We start from the raw sequence: 18,078 nt of genomic DNA, 5'->3' as shown, positions 1-18,078 counted from the left end.
CGGCCCGGCCGTGCCCAGGCAGGCGGCGATGGGGGGCTGCGGGGCGCGGCGGGTGCCTGCCTGCCTTTGGCTGGCGCTGGCGCTAGCGCGGGGCGGCCCCCGGGGCCCGGGGGTGCTGGCGGCAGAGGGCGAGGCGGGCGCCGAGGCGCCTTGCGGGGCCGAGGGGTGGCCGCAGGCCGCCGGCCCCCCGGGCCCGGCCTTCGTGGCCGCGGCGTCGTACCGCGGCCCGGGCAACAACGACACGCGGGGCAACAAGGCGCTGCCCATCGTGCTGTGGTGGAGCGGCAGCCTCTTTCCGCACTTCCCCGGGGAGACGGAGCGCATCGACTGCCCGCGGGGCTCCTGCCTGGCCACCCGCAGCCGCCGGGTGGCGCGGCACCGCCGCACCAAGGCGCTCATCTTCTACGGCACCGACTTCAGGGCCTACGAGGCGCCGCTGCCCCGCCTGCCCCACCAGACGTGGGCGCTCTTCCACGAGGAGTCCCCCATGAACAACTACCTCCTCTCGCACTCGCCCGGCATCCAGCTCTTCAACTACACGGCCACCTTCCGCAGGGAGTCCGACTACCCGCTCACGTTGCAGTGGTTGCCCAGTGTCGGCTACCTGAGGGGCCCACCGGTGGCCCTGGCCGAGAAGGATGCGTGGCGGCGGCGGGGCTACGGGCCGGTGCTGTACATGCAGTCCCACTGCGACGTGCCCTCGGACAGGGACCGCTACGTGCGGGAGCTCATGAAATACATCCAGGTGGGTGTCACGTGGGGAGGCTGCGGCCCCTGGCTGCCCCCCTCCACCTTCAGGTTCCCATTTTAATGGGGTTTGTTTGTCCTCGTTTCTAGCTGAGGCACGAGTCGTAACAGGAAGCATGCCGACTGCAAGCTGGACAGAAAAACTAGTTGTATTCCTCCCAAAAGCATGGTCTAGACTGCACCGCATGCCTGTAGGTAGGCCTGATGGTAGTTGTTAGTCACGGAGTTGGCCAGACTTGGCATCAGTAAGTAGCAAGTTGTACTAAGCCTGAATAAGATCGGTCTTGCTAAAAGTTCCTGAGATCCCAGGAGCTTGAAGTTAGTGTAAAGGAAGGCTGTCCATTTACAAGCTTTGTTCCCTTTTAACAATATCGGCATGTAATGAAAAGTTTGCTGTGTTTTGAGAGTCTGCTCCTCATCTGCGTTGGTGGAACCATGTTATTTCTATGGTTATTTGCAGTGCTGTGGCACAGCTGATGGAGAGTAGCTTCATGAACTAAAATAATGCAGTTTCTTTTGAGTAGAAAAGCAGTCTAATGCTTTTTTTCTGAAAAATTCTGAATAATAATAGATAAGGGAAAAAGCATCTGGTTTTACTCCTTATCTGAAACATCTTTTTCCTAGCTATTTCTGCTGTTTCCAATGGTAGTGATTCATTTCTTACCATCGTTTGCTCAGTAATGAAAAAAAGATAAAAACATTTAAAAAATATAACTGTATTGTCAAACTATGAAGCAGACTCCAGATCTAGTGTACTATCTTTCATTTTTAGACGCTATTCTAGCTCCCTGCATCAAATTTTTTCAGTCTAGCAAATTGAAAATAATTTTGCCAACTTTCTGGGATTTGAGGGAGCTGTGTGAATTCACTGTTTGGGAAAGTCCTGAACCTCTGCTAAGTAGAAAGATGACTTTTAAATTTAATATGGAGGAAGCTGGACGTCTTTCCTTATCACTCAGTTTCTGATCTATCCTCTAATAAGTACAATTTTTCTGTAAAATCTTTTTTTTTTTTTTTTTCCCTGCATTTCCCCCTGCCTTATCTGTAGTGTAATTTGTGCTACTCTTGAAGCTGAGGATTCATTTTTTTCTAAAGCTGTTAAAGGACAACTCTGACTCCAGAGTACTCAAAATGGGAAGAAGTTGGAGTGAAAGCAAGGCTAGACTACGGAGCTAGGAACTGATCAAAATTAGGAATTTTATAAGGACTACAATCTCAGGGCAAAAAATCCCGTTGTAAAGATGACTTGTTATTTTAGGTTGACTCTTATGGGAAGTGCCTGCATAACCGTGAGCTTCCCAGTGAGCGACTGAAAGACACTTCTACAGCCACTACAGAAGATTCCGAATTCATGGCTTTTATTGCCAGGTACAAGTTTCACCTGGCCTTGGAGAATGCCATATGTAATGACTACATGACAGAAAAGCTGTGGCGGCCAATGCATTTGGGCGCTGTCCCAGTATACCGAGGCTCCCCGGCTGTACGGGACTGGATGCCAAACAACCTCTCCATCATTCTTATAGATGACTTTGAAAGCCCTCAAGAGCTGGCTAAGTATCTTCATTTCCTGGATGAGAATGGAGAGGAATACATGAAGTATCTAGAGTATAAAAATCCCAGGGGAATCAAAAACCAGTTCTTGTTAGAGACCTTGGAGAGGCGGGAGTGGGGTGTGAATGACATGACTTTGCCCAACTACCTGAATGGCTTCGAGTGTTTCGTCTGTGACAGGGAGAACGCCCGGATCAAAGAGGAGCAGGAACACAAAAAGTCTCGTGGGAAAGTTCCAGCTCCTAGACCTCAAGTAGCTCATTTCCAGCACATGGGATGCCCTATGCCAACCCCTGGGTTTGGAAGTGTTGAAGACCTCTCTGGAGGAGACAGGTAATGTACCAATACTATGCTTTTTGAAGAAAAAAACTATAAATAATAGCAGCTGTAATTTTCAATGATGTTTGGTACTTGAAGGTTCTCTTAATACATCTCCGGTTACAATTCCTATTATGCCTTGTGGGCAGTATGGTTGTTCTTCTAATGTTGTGTGACACTGAAGCTGAGAAAGAGACTTGAACGATAATGTTGGTTAGTGGCTTAATGATGAATGAATGTGAGAGACCCTTAATAATATGTTCAAGTGCTCTGTGACCTTGGGCAATTTGGTTATCTTTTGTCTGCCTTTGCCTTTCCTTTCCTTTTTTTGTTTGTTTGTTTGTTTGTTGTTTTGAGGATGAGTGTTTTCCAGTACAGTGCACTTGATTTTTTTAGTTCATATTACTAGCATAACATGTCCAGATCCCCCAGGTCTGTAATTTTTCTCCACTTTAACTGCAATGATTTATGTCTTTTTAGACTATTATCCAAATGTATGCAATTCACTTTCTCTGAGCCATCATAAAGCTAAACCTTCAGCTGTAGCTTTCTTGCAGTACTTCAATAGCTACCAATCAACCACCAAAGACTTTAATATTCTGATGTTAGTGCCACTATAGTATTAATGACTTTTTGAAAATACTGGGAGATCTGATGCGCTGTCCAGAAAGAAGTTGTTAATATATTCTATTGTAGCTTATATCAGTTGAGAGCTTTGTTAATAATTTCCTAGACCAAGGTTTTGAACCACTTAAGAGCGTTAAAATGTTAGAGTTGATGAAAATGTAGACTCCATCACTTCAAGTACTCTGTAACCTAGAAATGAATTCTCTGTGGATATGAATCTCTAAAAAAGTTTTTGTTGGGTTATCCATCCACAAAATTATGAAGAATTTTGTAATTGGAGAAAAGGGCAGAGAACTGCTTCTTCCTATGTTTGGATGCTTTCAAAAAATGGCCAGCTGAAATTAAAAAAAAAAAAAAAAGAAAAAGAAAATAAGCCTGAGGTAATTCTTTTTTTTTTTTTTTTTTTCTGTTGTTGTTTTAGGAAATTCCTATTTCATGAAATGTGTGATGTCTTTCACTAAAAAGTATTTTTCACAACACAAATAATTGTCATATTGAGTAATGAGTAAATTATATTTGTAAGTAAAAGGGGCCTGAAATTGCTATGATTCTGTGATGAATGCCTTTGTAATCTCTTGTTTTCTGTTGGCTGATTTATTTATTGGAGCTTTCATATAGTAATACCTTATCTCAGTCTTGATATAAAAACGTGCTTTTCCCTTATAACATGCTGTACAGTGAGTGTCCTGCTCTTTAAAAGTGAGTATTCTCTACTTTTTCATGAATTTTCTTTTACTTGAGCAGCAGATGGCAGTAGAGAAATACCTTAGAAGACATAACAGGGGTGTCTATGTGACTTACAAATTAAGATATTCCATCGTTCTGTGCAGTCGTTATCAGCAAGGAGTTCTGTAAAGTTGGTCCATAGATGAAGCTACAGCACCATGCCGCAGAGGTTTCCATGTCTCAATGAATATATTATTTTCCCACTGTTTGTAGACATAAGATGTCTCCAAAAAAGTATATGTTTATGCAAATGTTTATGTACCTTCAGAGGTACGATCAAGAGGATCGCCAGTGAAGTACGGTGGTTTCTGTCTGATAACCATCTGAGCTTTCACCATTTTAATCTCCAAAATGGAACATGATCACTAAAAACTTTAAATGGCATGACCGAAATACAAAATTGCCACCAAAGCATTAGCTAAACATGTTCGCTTTTTGTCAGAGTTTGACAGTAATATTATCAAGCAACATCTTGATAAACTCAAACAAATGTCTACTTAGCCAGTCAGTCGTTTATTTTTTTTACTTTACAAGACATTCTTGTGGAAAAATGTTGCAGGCCTCATTGGGGTACAAGTGACAGTATTTGCAATATATAAAGTCTGACTCTAAACATACAGTGTGACTTTGGGTTCTGGAGGTTTTTGGAACAGTAAATAACGGAGGCAATTAAAGTCTATATATTTTTAGAACTAGTACCTAATTACAATATGGTTACCCTGTACATCTGCATGTGCTTTAAGTCTTATTTACAGATATAATTTGTTTGTAGTGTTGACAAATGTGCTGAATTAACAGCATCTCTCTCTTGAGTGTATGTAGCCAGAGCAAATTATTATCTTCACCTTGTTGTCCTTAGCTCTGATGTGGAGATGTGTTCCCTAGATCCTTATGCTTTCAGCCTCACTTGTGTTTGGACTTCTGGGATTCACACCAAAATAAATGTAAAAAAAAGTTGTGGAATAACCATTTGTATGTGGTAGGATACATGTTGGTAACTATGATCTATTGAATTCTTGGCTGCTTTGTACAAAGAAACAGTGAGTTCCGGTGCTCCTCGTGATTGGAACATCTGTTTAATAGGAACTGGAATCTGCAATTATTCTTGGACTGGATAATGGTTTCTCATCACCTTTGTGAAGAGAAATGTTTTGTTTGTTTCAGTAATACCGATTCATTTTCCAAAGGTGGAGAATTTGCAAAGATAAATATAAGAAGACTAAGTGACAGCACCGTTACCTAAGCAGTTTTAGTTACCTAAGCAGTTTTAATCTGCAGGAGCACATCTTTTTTTTATCCTCTCAAGAAAAGAGAAGCTACTGTGCCTTTGATAAAGAAATATTTTGAAACATTCATAGTTTTGCTAGTCCCATTTTATTCTGATGTTACAGTTTATTTAGGATGAGAGAAAAACAGCTTAGAAGGGTATCACCTTTGCCAGTGTAAGGTGTCCCTTGCAATAGAGTTTAAAAAACAACTGTGTGTGCTCTTATTTAATGCTGTAAAAAACACATAACTCATATTGGCAACCCTTGGACAAAGGTTAATGAATTTAGTTGTTAAGCAGTGTGATCTCATGGTATGTCCAAGTGATTCATTTTACAAAAGAACCTGTAGGTTGACATTTTTGTATGCAGAAGTAAGCCTCAGTCTGTGATTCTTCACATTGCAATCGATGTTAAAAGCTTTATTTTGAGGTCTTTGTTGGTGTACTCTGCAGAAATGTCCCACTGTAGATGACACTGTTGACTCCCAAAAACTAATTCCCATGGCATACATGTTTTGTGCTGCTTCACAAAGAAAGTACCTGTGATGTGTCTTCTGCATTTCTTTTGCTATTCCTGGAATAAAGGATGAGCTCTGCTTCTGGGCAGTGCAGTCATGCTTGCTTTAATATATGGTGTCTAGAGTGAACGTGGAAGGCACTGTACTTTTTTCTGTGACTGAGAGGGAGAAAAAAAGTTCTGTAGGTAAATTAACAAGTATTGGGCAACTCACGTGGGCAGATTAAAAAGAACATAACCTTTGATCCTTCTTGCTAGAATGTGTGGTGGTTTGATATGGCTGGGTAGCAGCTGTAATGGAGAAAAGATAATCAGTTAATCATAAGAAGGAAGGATGTTAATTATTAGCTAAATTATTGTTATACCTCAATATAATAATGAGAGTAATACTCCACCAGATCATGAATGGGATGGCAATTGTGACATTGTCTGTGCTATGAAAAGTTTAAGAGTATGTGCAGTGAAAAAGAAAACATGTACTTGGCCACAGGGTCTGGAGATAAAGAACAGAGTCAGCTGAGAGACATGGAGATTTATCTCTCTGTCATGCATTACCTGAGCTTGTAATGACTAGCTGTAATTCTGTAGTTGTTAAATGGTTTGTCTAAAAAGATTGATTCCTAGTCTAACTGCTGTAATATGCATACTGGCCATGGAAAGCTACTCTTAAAATCATATGTGGACTCTCTAAGATTTTATTTTAAAAGGTTTTATTTTCAACAGTTAATAATTTAGTTGCTCTGGCTAACTCCATGGTAACATGCTGGTATTTCTAAAATACTCTGAAGCTAATATTAACTTTGTTTTCCATAGTGAATTCTCATGGCAAGGTCGTTTAAATGAGTTGGAGTACAATGGCACAGAAACAACATACTTTGTCATGACCTTACCTGGGCCTGTTTTCCTCCTAGGTGAAAGAGGAAAAAAAGAGGTTTTACTGCTATTACAGCTGCAGACCCATTTGTTTTTTTAATGGTTTATGGTGATGTCTCTTTTTTTGTTTCAGTTGGAAAGAGATGTGGCTGCAGGATTATTGGCAAAGCCTGGATCAGGGTGAGGCCCTCACTGCTATGATTCATCGTAATGAGTCGCATCAGGGAAGATTTTGGGATTATATGCATGAGATTTTTCTCAAGAGGACCAGGCAACACTGACCCATCTTTGTAAGAGCTTGATCTGAAAATTGCATTGAAAGTTGAGACTGAGAATTCTTACTTCACTCCAAATGTTTGCCTTGAAGTAGGAGAAAAGCCTCCTGCAGACACTGTTTTTCTGGTGCATGAAGTGAGTAGTTCTCTGTTGTCATTGGATTTCCTCTCCGGAGATGTTAGTGACTGCTTTTATTTGAATTTCAGCTCCATGGTGTGAAGGTGCTCTTGATGTACAGGTGTGAACAGAAGAGGCAAAAGAAGAGTTCACTCTCATTTTGCATTTGGTATAGTTTCTCTGTGGCTTCTGTGACTACGGAGGAATATGTTTTCACACTCTGCTCAAATACCCTAAGTTATTTCAGGGACTTTTTTATATCCAAAATACTCATTGTTTTTTTTTAATAAATATTTCACCACTTAACTCTCCTCAATAAAAGTTTACTATTACCTGTGATTAACTTTTCTATTTAAGGAATTATAAAAGACTGATGTCCTTGGAGAGCAGCTGTGCCTTATGAAATTGCAGCAATAAAGTCTTTTCTCTCCAAGTAAATGTGTCTCAAATGTTCCTACTTTTTCAGGGTAACTGGATACCTATAGGCAGGTCACTTTCTCTCTGCTAATTTTGCTAATTTTCCTCTTTTGCTAACTTTCCAGGTGACACAAACCGGATGAGAGACTAAATTATTTAATTCACAACTTTCAACCAAGTATTTGAAAGGTATTGTGCAGAACCACAGTAGAATTAGTATGCTTTGGTTCTTTTACGTTTCCATAAAATCTGAAATCCCAGCTATAATCTTGACTTCTTGTTCTCTCCTTAATGCCAGCAAGTCAGGGGCCTGTGATTTGTTCTTTTTCAGTATCTGCAGCTTCTGTCCCTAATTAAGTCATTATCTGTTGCTTATCTGTGTATGGCTCACTTAATCTCATATTTTTTTCTCAAATTCATAGTATTCTAGGTATAGATACAATACTAGCATAGGTAATGACATACATCCCAGCGTGTACTTCTCAGGTGATACCACAATGTTGCAGTGTTAAAATGTGGGCACTGGGACAGAGCAGACCTACAACTATTGCTGCGTTCATGCGGATGTGGAAAATGCATTGTTTTAGTCTAAAATGTGCACCTGATTTTTTTGTATAAAATAAGGATATATATATATATGTGTATATATATATATATATATATATATATATATATATAAATTCTCCCTTCTATAATAATAATAAATGTTTCTTCAGTCAAAATGCCTTCACCAGTTTGTATTCTTTTTTTTTTCAGGTATTCAGGGTATAGGAATACTTAATATATTTGAATTAATTTTTAACATAGATTACTCAAATCAGATTAAGATTACAGATAGGTGTATTCAGGATTTAAGTGGTCACAGTGCTTGAGAAGTAAATTAAGATAAAACAAATTAAGGCTGCTTTAGTTCTGAATAGGAACTTCTACTGAACAGCTTAATGAGATTTAAATAAATTGTTTGAATTGGTCTTGAGTTACTTCAGATTCTCTTTGTTTCACATATCTGTATAGAAAATCATTCAGGTCCCTTTGACTGTCTTTTTAATTAGCTATATATCAAAACTCTTTCTTATCCAAGTTTTGTTGGGATAGGCAGGAGGAGAAATTCTGATCTTGCTTTTTGTACTAAACATAAAAATAAAAAATCCAGGTACTGGCACATTCTGCTTTTTGCTATTTTATCCAATAATTTAAGCAGATTTTCTGGAAGTGGGGGATGAACAACAAAGTCCAATTTGCTTTTTTAAATATTTTTTTCTGCTGTTACCAGAATTAGACATGATGAATTTAATGTGTTGTCCTTGCAGGAGTAACGAGTAGGTATCAATAGCAACCATCTGTGTATGGTAGCACTTGTTTGGTTCTCAATTAATAAGGTCCTATACCCTCACTTCACCTTTCTTCACAGCAAAATGAGCATATTATTGTCAACTAACAATAGAATTGAAGATACGGTGTACAAACTTAAGAGTAGCTAGCAACCTGGATAAAAACCTACTCTTTGAGGCTCTTATTCATGAATTAGTTCAAAACCTTCACCACCACTATTCCTTCACCACTGTTTATTATCTATATCAGTATATTGTATTCCCCAGTCCTACAAGCTTGTTTCTTGGTTCTACAGTCTTTTTTCCACTGTATGTATATACTATAGAAGGCTGTTGCTTTGAGCTCTGTGACTGTTGCCAAACATGAGTATTTCTAATTGCAACATTCCTTCCTAATGCTGGTATAAAAGTAGCACAGATATGAAACTTTGTCACAAATGTTTGTTTATTTTTTGTCTAAAGCTTTCAGAATGCAACTTACAGGTTGTTAGTCAGTCACAAGCCAACTTCAACAGCTTTCTCTTCTGAGTTCTTAGTCACTGTCTTCATAGATTTAACTATGTTTTTGCAGTCTCACAATTGGTGAACTTCCAAGAAGGTAATGAATATCAGGTACCAATCTACAGTAATGACATTCACCCAAACTTTGTTTCCCTTGTACCTACAGAGTTTTTCCTGAGATAATACATTGTACTACCTGTATCTTCTCTTCTATGTCACAATTAATGTTTGTGATTTATAAAGTGTTTTTTTTTTGTGTGTATGTTAGTGTACTAAATGCATTTTACTTGTGAGTTGTGCACAAGTATTAGGGTTAAAATGCTTCTTCCAGTTTGTAGTATGAATAACTTCTGTACCTGCCAGGGAAACTCTTCTGTGGCAGGAGAAGCACTAATCTTCCCACCTAGCTAGAGTTGTGGTTGCAGTTCTTTTCCGGGGTGCTGACTGACATTCACAGCTTCTGCTTCTCTGGATGCCAAGGACTACAAAATGTTGAATAATGTTAGTTCTTTCCACCAGAACTCTGCTTTCATCTCTCTCCTTTTTTTTGGAGGAGGCAGAAGGAGAGGCTGGGTTTCATAGCCTTGAAGGGCATATGCATTTTGTTACTGTCCACTTCGCTTGTAGCTTACACCAGTGCTGTAATGAGAATATCCACTACCTTACAAATACTCCCTTGTAAGTGCAATATTTGTAACTGTTTTATAACCTTAGATTCTAATTTTTATATAATTTCTTTTTTTTTCTTCTTCTTTCTATCTTGTCAAAGCATTCTTCTGAGAATGCATGTCTTTAAGACTGAATTCTATCAGGAATAAAGAATTTGAAATTGATTTACATAGTAAATCATTCATTTGAAAGGATTGCTCTGTAACATTCAAAGACTACTGCCAGCATTAGCTGAAGTGAATTCAGTTTGTGATCCTGATCATCCTTCTACTAATGCAAATATCTGGATTCAGTAAAGGAGGAAGGTCACTGCAGCAACTATTAATATTTTGGAAAAAGGTATTGTGCAAGTTCTTGATTGCTATTTGTGTATTTCTCGTTTCACTGCTTTAAATCCAAACCAGCTTGATAGTGGCTGACTGTCATCACTCATGTGACTACTGGGAGGATTATATGATAACTCAGACTGAGCAGTGTATACAACCCCCTATGTTAATCCCGTTCTTACTGTGCAGGTGCCCATATTTATGAAAACACAACTGAGATTAATCAGGAATTCTAGCAAAGATATCAAATACTAAGGTGATAAAGAGATTACCCTTTTAAACCCATTGGCAAGCCTCTGCCAACCAGGGTGAGTCACTTCACTGCTTGTCACGTATTTTGCCTGTTTACTGTGTGACTAGAGGGAGGATTTCAGAGCCGCCAAGACAGCTTTATTCACTAGCATTAATGTTATAAAAATAGCTGTCTCCTCATAACTGCTTATATGAAACAGTAGTAGATTCTATTGATGCTGTGTCTCAAAATTGACTTGAAAAAATAGGATAAGTTTATGGCATCTTGAGATTTGAGAGAGGAGAAATAAATGTCCAACTGAAGGTTAAAAATCCAGCAATCCATTTCAGTAACAACGACAAAAGCCTTTTATTTCTGTCACTGTAGTAATTTTCAAACTGAACTGACCTATGGGTCATTTTTGATGGTAAGTAGAATAAAATAATTTAAGAGCCAAGCAACAACGGAAGTATATGTTTGGGGAGAAAAAGGAATGAAGTGTTTTTCCTGGAAATGGTCTCCAAAATGTAGCTGCTTGGAGAATCAGAGGAAAAATTCTCCTGTCGTACTTTGACAGAGGGTATTTTTAACTGGCTTGTGAAACAGTAGATGGTGGAAGAACAAATAACTCCTCAAGGGCTAGGAATGGTATAAATTGAATTGGAACACTGCCATCGGGGACATCACTGTTTAAACAGGCTTTGCTGTGTTAGACAAGCAGCCATCTGTCCCCCATACCATCCTTGCATACCCACTCTTCACCCATTGTCCCAAGAGTGCCACTCCCTTAGTGATTAGCTGTCATCAATTTGGTTGGATTTAATTAAGGTTGTTGATGGATCTCCAGGCACCTTCTGAGAAGTTGGATTTAATCAGAAACATACAGGGCGGCCACTTCATTCTGCTCAGAGACCTCTACTGACAAGTCAAAATTAATCAGAGACAAAATCCTTTTAGTGATATGACCAGCTGAGCCAAAGCCTATGTCAAGCTTTAACAAAGTGCACTTCTCTTATGATTCAGTGTCTCAGAGCTGGCAGTGAGAGATACCTGGCCCTGCAAAAGGATTAGGAAGGGTGGAGAGGAATGGAACTGCAGGATTTGTTCCAGAACCCTGACATGACTGGCATCTTAATTTCTATTGTTATATACGCTCTTTCCTCCAGAAAAGACCAATCTAATACTGAAGCGGCTCAGCTAGAGATGGTTTGGGGGATCTTGGAATGGATCAAAGCAGACCATGACACTTAAAGACATCTCTGAGCAAATAAGGAGACATCAGGTAACTTGTAGTAGCGCAGACTGGAATAAAATAGGTCTGGGAGTCAGGGATTAGGGATGGCAGCTCAGATCTAATCAGGTGAGCAAAATAGTTCAGGGAGGCTGATCTGATTGAGATAGCTCAGGATAAGTTAGGCTAGCATTGGAGTGTGGTGAGAGTGACATAAGGAAAGAAATTGCTTCTGTCATTGTGTTCATGAGTGCATTAAGTGCTAGTGCATTCAAATACCATAGCTCAGAGGACAGGAGTAAGTCTGAACTGACTGAAATCTTAGCAAACTGGTTAATCTTACTGCTAGTTAAAGTGGGGCACCTCTTAGTGGGGCTAGTTAAAAGTTAAGGCACCTCCAATTAAATTGAGATGCCGTAGGGCAGCTCGCATTGAGATTAAGGAGGTCAGGGAAATTCACAACTGAGAATAAATAGTGATAGGCAAGGGTTTTATGAGGTTGTATAGAAAGGGTAAACTTGGGTGAATACATTGGAATTTACCTGACGAAACAGTTCAGAAAGACGTGGTTATGAACTTTATTCATTTTTCCCAATAAGCAGGATTCCTTAGACCCTAATTGTTTTTTGGAAAAACCCTGGAGGTTTTAGATAGTTACTCAAGAAGGAGAAGGAACCAGTGGTGTAATTTTTCATCTCTTAAAGAGGTATTTAAGACAGCAATCTTGAATATATTTTAAGACAACATTGTTAGCATGCATTTATTGCAGTATCATTACTGCCCCTTATTCCAGTTTTGTTGTAGGTTTTCTTTTCATGTCTAGTACTAATTGTTTCATTTCTGGTGCATTTTGTTTTTGACACTGAATTCAGCTGAACACAGCCTAGGATTCACCTTTTTATGATACTTGTTCAAGTAAAGAAGCTGCAAACAAAGTTAGAATTTCACATGTTCTTTATAGGGTGTATGCTCAGGATGCACAGTGAAACTTCTGTGGGGTTCACTGTTCAGTTTGTTGAGGGAACTGTTTTTTGGACTTCTGAAAAGTCAGGACTTCTGCCCCATCCATTTGTGACTTTGATAACAGTTGTAAAAAATACAGGCTATAGGGAGACTTGGCTGTTGAGTGTCAAACCTCTTTTGTGGTTCCACATTCTCCCTTTGAAACCAAGGTTTGTGCCACGCTTCAGACACATCAGTGTGGGGTGTGCAGACAATTGCATACATTTTTTGGCGTCTTGGGAATTTCTTAGGCTGATGCTCCAATCCCAGGCTGAATGCCAAAAAAAAAAAATAAAAAAGTTTATAATGCAGAGAGCAGTAACTGACAGGAAGCTATTAAAATTCTCCTTGTGTAGCTTGCCTTTCTCTTTCCTAGCTCTCCGCCCCCCCCCCGTCCCCCATTTTTCTTGAAATTGTTTAAAAGAGAGATCAGCTTTTGAAGGTGAATGTATCTGAAGGTGCTGCCACCATTAGCTAATGTAATTTGGAAAAAGGGAGGTTGATTTACAGTGAATGCAGCTCAACTTCTCTTATGGCCTAATATTTGCTGCTTCCCTTTTGTTCTTGTGCAAGCCTTGTTAGTAATTACAGCAGTCAAATGCAACAGAGAAAACTGTTTATCAGGGGTGTAAATAGAAGAGGCAAAATATGAGCAGCTCAATCTCACAAGAATGGGAGTGTTGAACACTGAAGTGACCTATCTGTGTTGAGCTGAAAGACTTCTAACATTTAGAGTTTCAGGATACAAGCCCTCTATTTTGAAGGTGTCAGCTTGTTTTTCTTCTCCACTGGTAACCAAACTAGAAATAGAGCTCATTTCCTGACCAATCAGAGAAAAAAAAAAAAATGGAAGCAGAGAAATATAAATATCCCTTACCAAAGTGCTACAAAACTTCCAGTCAGAATTTTTGAATTTGGATCCAAATAAATGCTAATTTGGTTCTGAAGAGGAAAAAAAAAAAAAAAAATCACTTTTGTTTACTTGGAAATGTGTTCTCATATTTTTTTAATTGGACTCTAAGAAAATACTATTTTAAAAATAACACAAAAATAATTATAGGCACACATAGCAGAATATATTAAGTCTACAGATGCAGCAAATTTTAGAAATGGTGCTGAAAATATTCTGGTATAGATCTGGTTATATTTAACTGAAAGTAACAAAAGTCCAATGTCTTAACTTCCTTGTCTAGGCAGAGGCGAGGGGAATGCTTTAAATTTTATATCAATAGCTAGGAGGTTTTCCTTTTATCCAAACCAATATCCTATGCAAAAAATAATAATAATAATAAAAAAAAATACTCCCAGGTTTCTTTGGTTTGGCATTCTGTATGTTGTCAGAGAAACCCAAAATTATAAAATCATTCCTGTGGATGAAAACTGTTTCCTCTGTTCTACAACACTCAAGGACTGTGATACAGTGGTAAAATGGTGCAGTCCAGTGATGAGAACGGAGTACTTTAGGTCCCCAGTGTCTACTCCTCACTTCTGTATTTCTGCCTTGCCCCTCATGCTGTGCAGACCTCTGTACCCTAGCCTTTGAAATAAGCCCATGCCCCGTTACAGTGTGTGCCTTTTCAGTTGCGGGCACAGGGCTCTAGAACCAGCCAGAGGCATTGGCAGCTTCAGGGATTTAAATGCTATGCTAAGAAACTTCTGGGAATAACTGCATTCTCTCTGTTACCGATTATGGGGCTGTGAGAACAGCGATTTTGGAATGAGGGGTGTCAGCGTGCTCTTAGGAGACACAGTAGGGGCACCAGTAAATAAGGCAGGGACGAGGCAGCTTTTAGCAGGTAGGGGAGAGAAATGTGGGGCTGAGAGCGTGAGGTGATGCTGAATCTCAGGCATTATGAAAGATTCCACGCAATTGCAAAGACTTCGTGAAGTGTGTTGGGATTATTTGAAGCTACGGCGATTTTGTCCACTCCGGCTAAAGCATGCATGCCCCTTAGCCCAATGGGTTTGCAGCAGAAAAGGTTTGGAGGTGTGAACTGGGGAAGCTGTTAGCGTGTGGCACAGAAGCTGCGAAGAGGTGCTGAATTTTATACGGACTTTGGGAAGCAGACTGGGGGCAGAAAAGCGAGGTCACGCCACAAGCGGCTTTACTCGCCCTGCCTCAGGGCTCCATGAGGGACCTGGCTTGCGCCGCCCGCCCGCCTGCGCGCCGCCTCACGGGGGCGGCCCCTCGCACACAAGATGGCGGCGCCCGCGTACCCGGCCTGGGTAGGCCGCTGGCTCACCGGGCAGTGGCGGCAGAAGAAGCGGCCCCCGACCGTCCGCCCCACCCGGCCGCTGGTGCTGGCCAACAAGGTGGCGAACCGCAGGGAGACGGCGGGGGGTGAGTTCCTGGCGACGGGGCCGGCAAACGCGGCGTCCCCGAGCCTCGTCCCTGGCAGCTGGCCCGCTGCTTCATCCCGGGAAGGGTCGTGTGGTGTCAGGGCGTGCTCAAATCCCTGCTCGGAAGCGCCGTGTGCTCTGAGGGGCGTTTCTGTAAGGTTCCTAAATGTTGCAGCTGGAAAGCTGTGGTGTAACTGCGTTTGCTGAGCGTTAAGGAAATACAGAGGAAAAACGTAAAACAAAACATCTGTGGTAGCTGTTTAGCGTCCCCCTGGGAAGTCGGACAAAAGACCAGAAGCATTCCAACAGGCAAGGGGGTCCGGTTTGTGCCGTGGCATTAGTGCACAAGGTGTTTTTAAAAGAATATTTTCCCATGCTCCAACCTTCAGTTTGTATTTTACAACATTTCATGCGCAAGTCCTGCATATAAAGCGCTTTGAATTGTTAACATAAGTGCTGTATCAAAATGTAACAACCAGATGGTCTGATTGTGCTAATCCTCGTGCTAGGAGCTTCTTCTCTAATTGAAGCAATGATGAGATACTGCTGTTTACTTCACTGTTGTTTTACCTCATTTTAAACTTCTCTTTGAAGATTTATGTACTGTGGAGGATGTTAGAATCAAATCTTGGATACCTAAGCTTTCATTGCTCTATTTTTCCCTTCTAGAGGCAACTTGCATTACAGAGATGTCAGTAATGATGGCCTGCTGGAAGCAGAATGACTTCAATGATACAGCTTGCGCCAAGGAGATCCAGTTGTTCTATGACTGCGTGGCAAGGGCAGAAGTAATTAAAGCCAATTTTGTGTTCTTTAGGGCTAGTGGTAGGAAAGGAAGAGAAGCCGTCAGTCATATTTGTATGCCAACAATAAGTGTTTCACAAACAATTTGATTTAAGCTAAAGCCAGCTGAACTGTAGGAGAGATGCAGGATGATGTACATCAGATACACAGCCCTTCCTTTTTGAATTTGGAATTTCCTTAAAATAAAGGAGCACAGGAGGGGACCAGATGTTTTGTATGTTATAACTAGGGTTAAAACAGTAGTCACATCCAGTCCTTTTTGTGTTGTCAAATTCTTGAAGTAGAGTTCAGTTGCTATTGGTCAACTCTCTTAATTTCTCTTAATATGCTCCAGTTTTTAATCTGTAAAATTTCAGCACTGTTGAAGCGAAGTCTAAAAGTTGATACAGGTACAGAACTTGTCCTTAAACCAATTTCAAGCTTCTATGTTTTTAGTAATAGTATCATCATTTAATAAATAGATTTTTAGTGCTGCAGTTTGACATCATAAATGAGAGGTTGTCCTCCAATTATTTGGTAGATTACAATAAAAACAAATTGAAAAATAGAAAATTAAAGGTAAAACATTTTTGTATTGCTACTATAAGCTTATAATATTGTTAATTAAGAATAGGGATAGATATCTTCACAAAAAGTCAGTTATTTGTTAATTTCACAATTTAAAGAAGACTATTTAGTTTTTAAAAGCCTTGTGATTATTTAGTCAAGTGCTATTATGAGTGTTCCTTAAAGCAATAGTGATCTTCTGAAATAAACATTCCAATACAATTATTAGTAGTCTTTGAGGGTGAGGGTTAAAGTGTCAAATAAACAGAGATAATATTCTGCGCTTTCTTTTCCTGTTTCAGAATGAGCGCAGGGAGAAAGAGGATGAGGAGGCACTGTCACCCCAGAGAAACTTAACTTCAAGCAAAGTGAACAAACTCCTGAAGAGGTTTCCTAATATCACACGTTATGTATAACATGCTTTGTTAAAGGGACTGCAGACAAGCAATTAAAGTTGGGGTCCTTGGAAAATAAGTGAAAAATACAGTTTTGTGAGTGTTTGAAGTCAAGTGATATGACAGCACTGCTGTGTGGATCTCGACAGCATCTTTGTTTCCAGGGTGGAAGAACAGCCTTCTTGACCATTGGCTGAGTTTGTTGGCATGAAGTTCTTGGGTCTTGCAGTCTTAAGCATTTCTGCAGTGAGTTGTCCAACCAGCAGCAGTGTGGAGTCAGGTACTCACTGTGAAATAAAATCTTCTAGGAATGTGTGTAAACATATTTTCTAAGTTAAGGGGTGACCTCTCTTTGTATATAAGTTTTTTGCCTAACTTAGGAGTTGCTAATCAGTAAGTGTTCAGGCCCAGAGGTTTGGCCAACTTAAAATGGATAGTAACAGAATGACTCATATTCATACTTGTATTTATACACAATTTGGTTCCTCTTGAAATTTTTTGAATTTCTGCTGATGTACAAGAAGGCTGTAGAATGAAGAAGAAATCTTCAGCAAAATACCTTGCTAATACACAATACATTGGTAAGGATGAAATATAACTTTAATATAGAAGCTTGTGATTTAGACCCTCTGATTTGCAGGTACAGTGTCTTGCCACATTGATAATGTCTGTACTGTAATAAAATAATACAAGACTGTTGGTTGGTGTGGGTGAATAATAGTTTACAGCAAAATGTTCCATTGTTTATTTGGGGGGCAGCATGGCTAAAAGGTGGAAAGAAAGTTTGAGCATGTACTGGTACTGAAATTGTATAATTAATTGTTAATTTTGTTATTTTTCATTAGAGTGACACAAAACTGCAATCAGGTTCTAGTTTAAGGGCCAGTACCTAATTGGTATTTAAAAAAATGCAGTTCCTCAGAGAACTAGCAATATAACCATTTATGTTATTAATTATTTGGAGCATAAAGAAAAAGTAATGATCACAATGGGGGATGGTACATGCAGACTGTATAAACGTTTAGTTTGCTTGGAGCTGACTTCTGTGGAGCCCCAGTTCTACACCTCTTCATCACATAAATCTTGCTCAAGCGTATGCTTTCAAGTTATTGAAGCAGTTGTCATTGAGTGTTACTTAAATGTTCATTATTGCGTTATCCCAGAGGGTAATTTACTGTGCTGTTGCTATTATGGCACAGATGGGTCCTTCAGAGGACTCGAGGTCACTAAGAACATTATATTCACACCTGAGTTTGGGAGAACAT

General features: G+C 40.0%; 2 protein-coding genes across 3 annotated transcripts; both read left to right on the top strand.

Moving 5' to 3' along the window:
- The first annotated feature begins 13 nt into the window (after positions 1-13).
- On the top strand, positions 14-8,061 carry FUT11 (fucosyltransferase 11). Of its 2 annotated transcripts, XR_004752015.1 has the most exons (4): positions 14-745; positions 2,006-2,631; positions 6,760-7,037; positions 7,562-8,061. XR_004752015.1 is itself a non-coding variant. In XM_035330463.1 (3 exons), the coding sequence occupies exons 1-3, from the start codon at positions 29-31 to the stop codon at positions 6,905-6,907; spliced, it is 1,491 nt and encodes a 496-aa protein (XP_035186354.1). In that variant the 5' UTR covers positions 14-28; the 3' UTR covers positions 6,908-7,457. The 2 variants fall into 2 exon arrangements, 1 of the variants encoding a protein (XP_035186354.1); XM_035330463.1 differs by lacking the exon at positions 7,562-8,061 and having other exon boundaries at positions 6,760-7,457.
- Positions 8,062-14,891: 6,830 nt separating this feature from the next.
- CHCHD1 (coiled-coil-helix-coiled-coil-helix domain containing 1) lies at positions 14,892-17,513 on the top strand. The gene is made up of 3 exons (XM_035329784.1): positions 14,892-15,069; positions 15,738-15,856; positions 16,721-17,513. The coding sequence occupies exons 1-3, from the start codon at positions 14,928-14,930 to the stop codon at positions 16,832-16,834; spliced, it is 375 nt and encodes a 124-aa protein (XP_035185675.1). The 5' UTR covers positions 14,892-14,927; the 3' UTR covers positions 16,835-17,513.
- The last annotated feature ends 565 nt before the right edge of the window (positions 17,514-18,078 follow it).

This window comes from Oxyura jamaicensis, chromosome 6 (assembly GCF_011077185.1).
Source record: "Oxyura jamaicensis isolate SHBP4307 breed ruddy duck chromosome 6, BPBGC_Ojam_1.0, whole genome shotgun sequence".
In the NCBI taxonomy this organism is placed as follows: domain Eukaryota; kingdom Metazoa; phylum Chordata; class Aves; order Anseriformes; family Anatidae; genus Oxyura; species Oxyura jamaicensis.
Note: the sequence above shows the minus strand (reverse complement) of the source record. Positions and strands in the feature narration are given on the sequence as shown.

Coding starts and splice junctions, on each gene's coding strand:
- CHCHD1 (XM_035329784.1), top strand. CDS start 14,928: ATGGCGGCGCCCGCGTACCCGGCCTGGGTAGGCCGCTGGCTCACCGGG. Junction 15,070..15,737: donor CCGCAGGGAGACGGCGGGGG/GTGAGTTCCTGG, acceptor TTTCCCTTCTAG/AGGCAACTTGCATTACAGAG. Junction 15,857..16,720: donor ACTGCGTGGCAAGGGCAGAA/GTAATTAAAGCC, acceptor TTCCTGTTTCAG/AATGAGCGCAGGGAGAAAGA.
- FUT11 (XM_035330463.1), top strand. CDS start 29: ATGGGGGGCTGCGGGGCGCGGCGGGTGCCTGCCTGCCTTTGGCTGGCG. Junction 746..2,005: donor AGCTCATGAAATACATCCAG/GTGGGTGTCACG, acceptor TTGTTATTTTAG/GTTGACTCTTATGGGAAGTG. Junction 2,632..6,759: donor GACCTCTCTGGAGGAGACAG/GTAATGTACCAA, acceptor TTTTTGTTTCAG/TTGGAAAGAGATGTGGCTGC.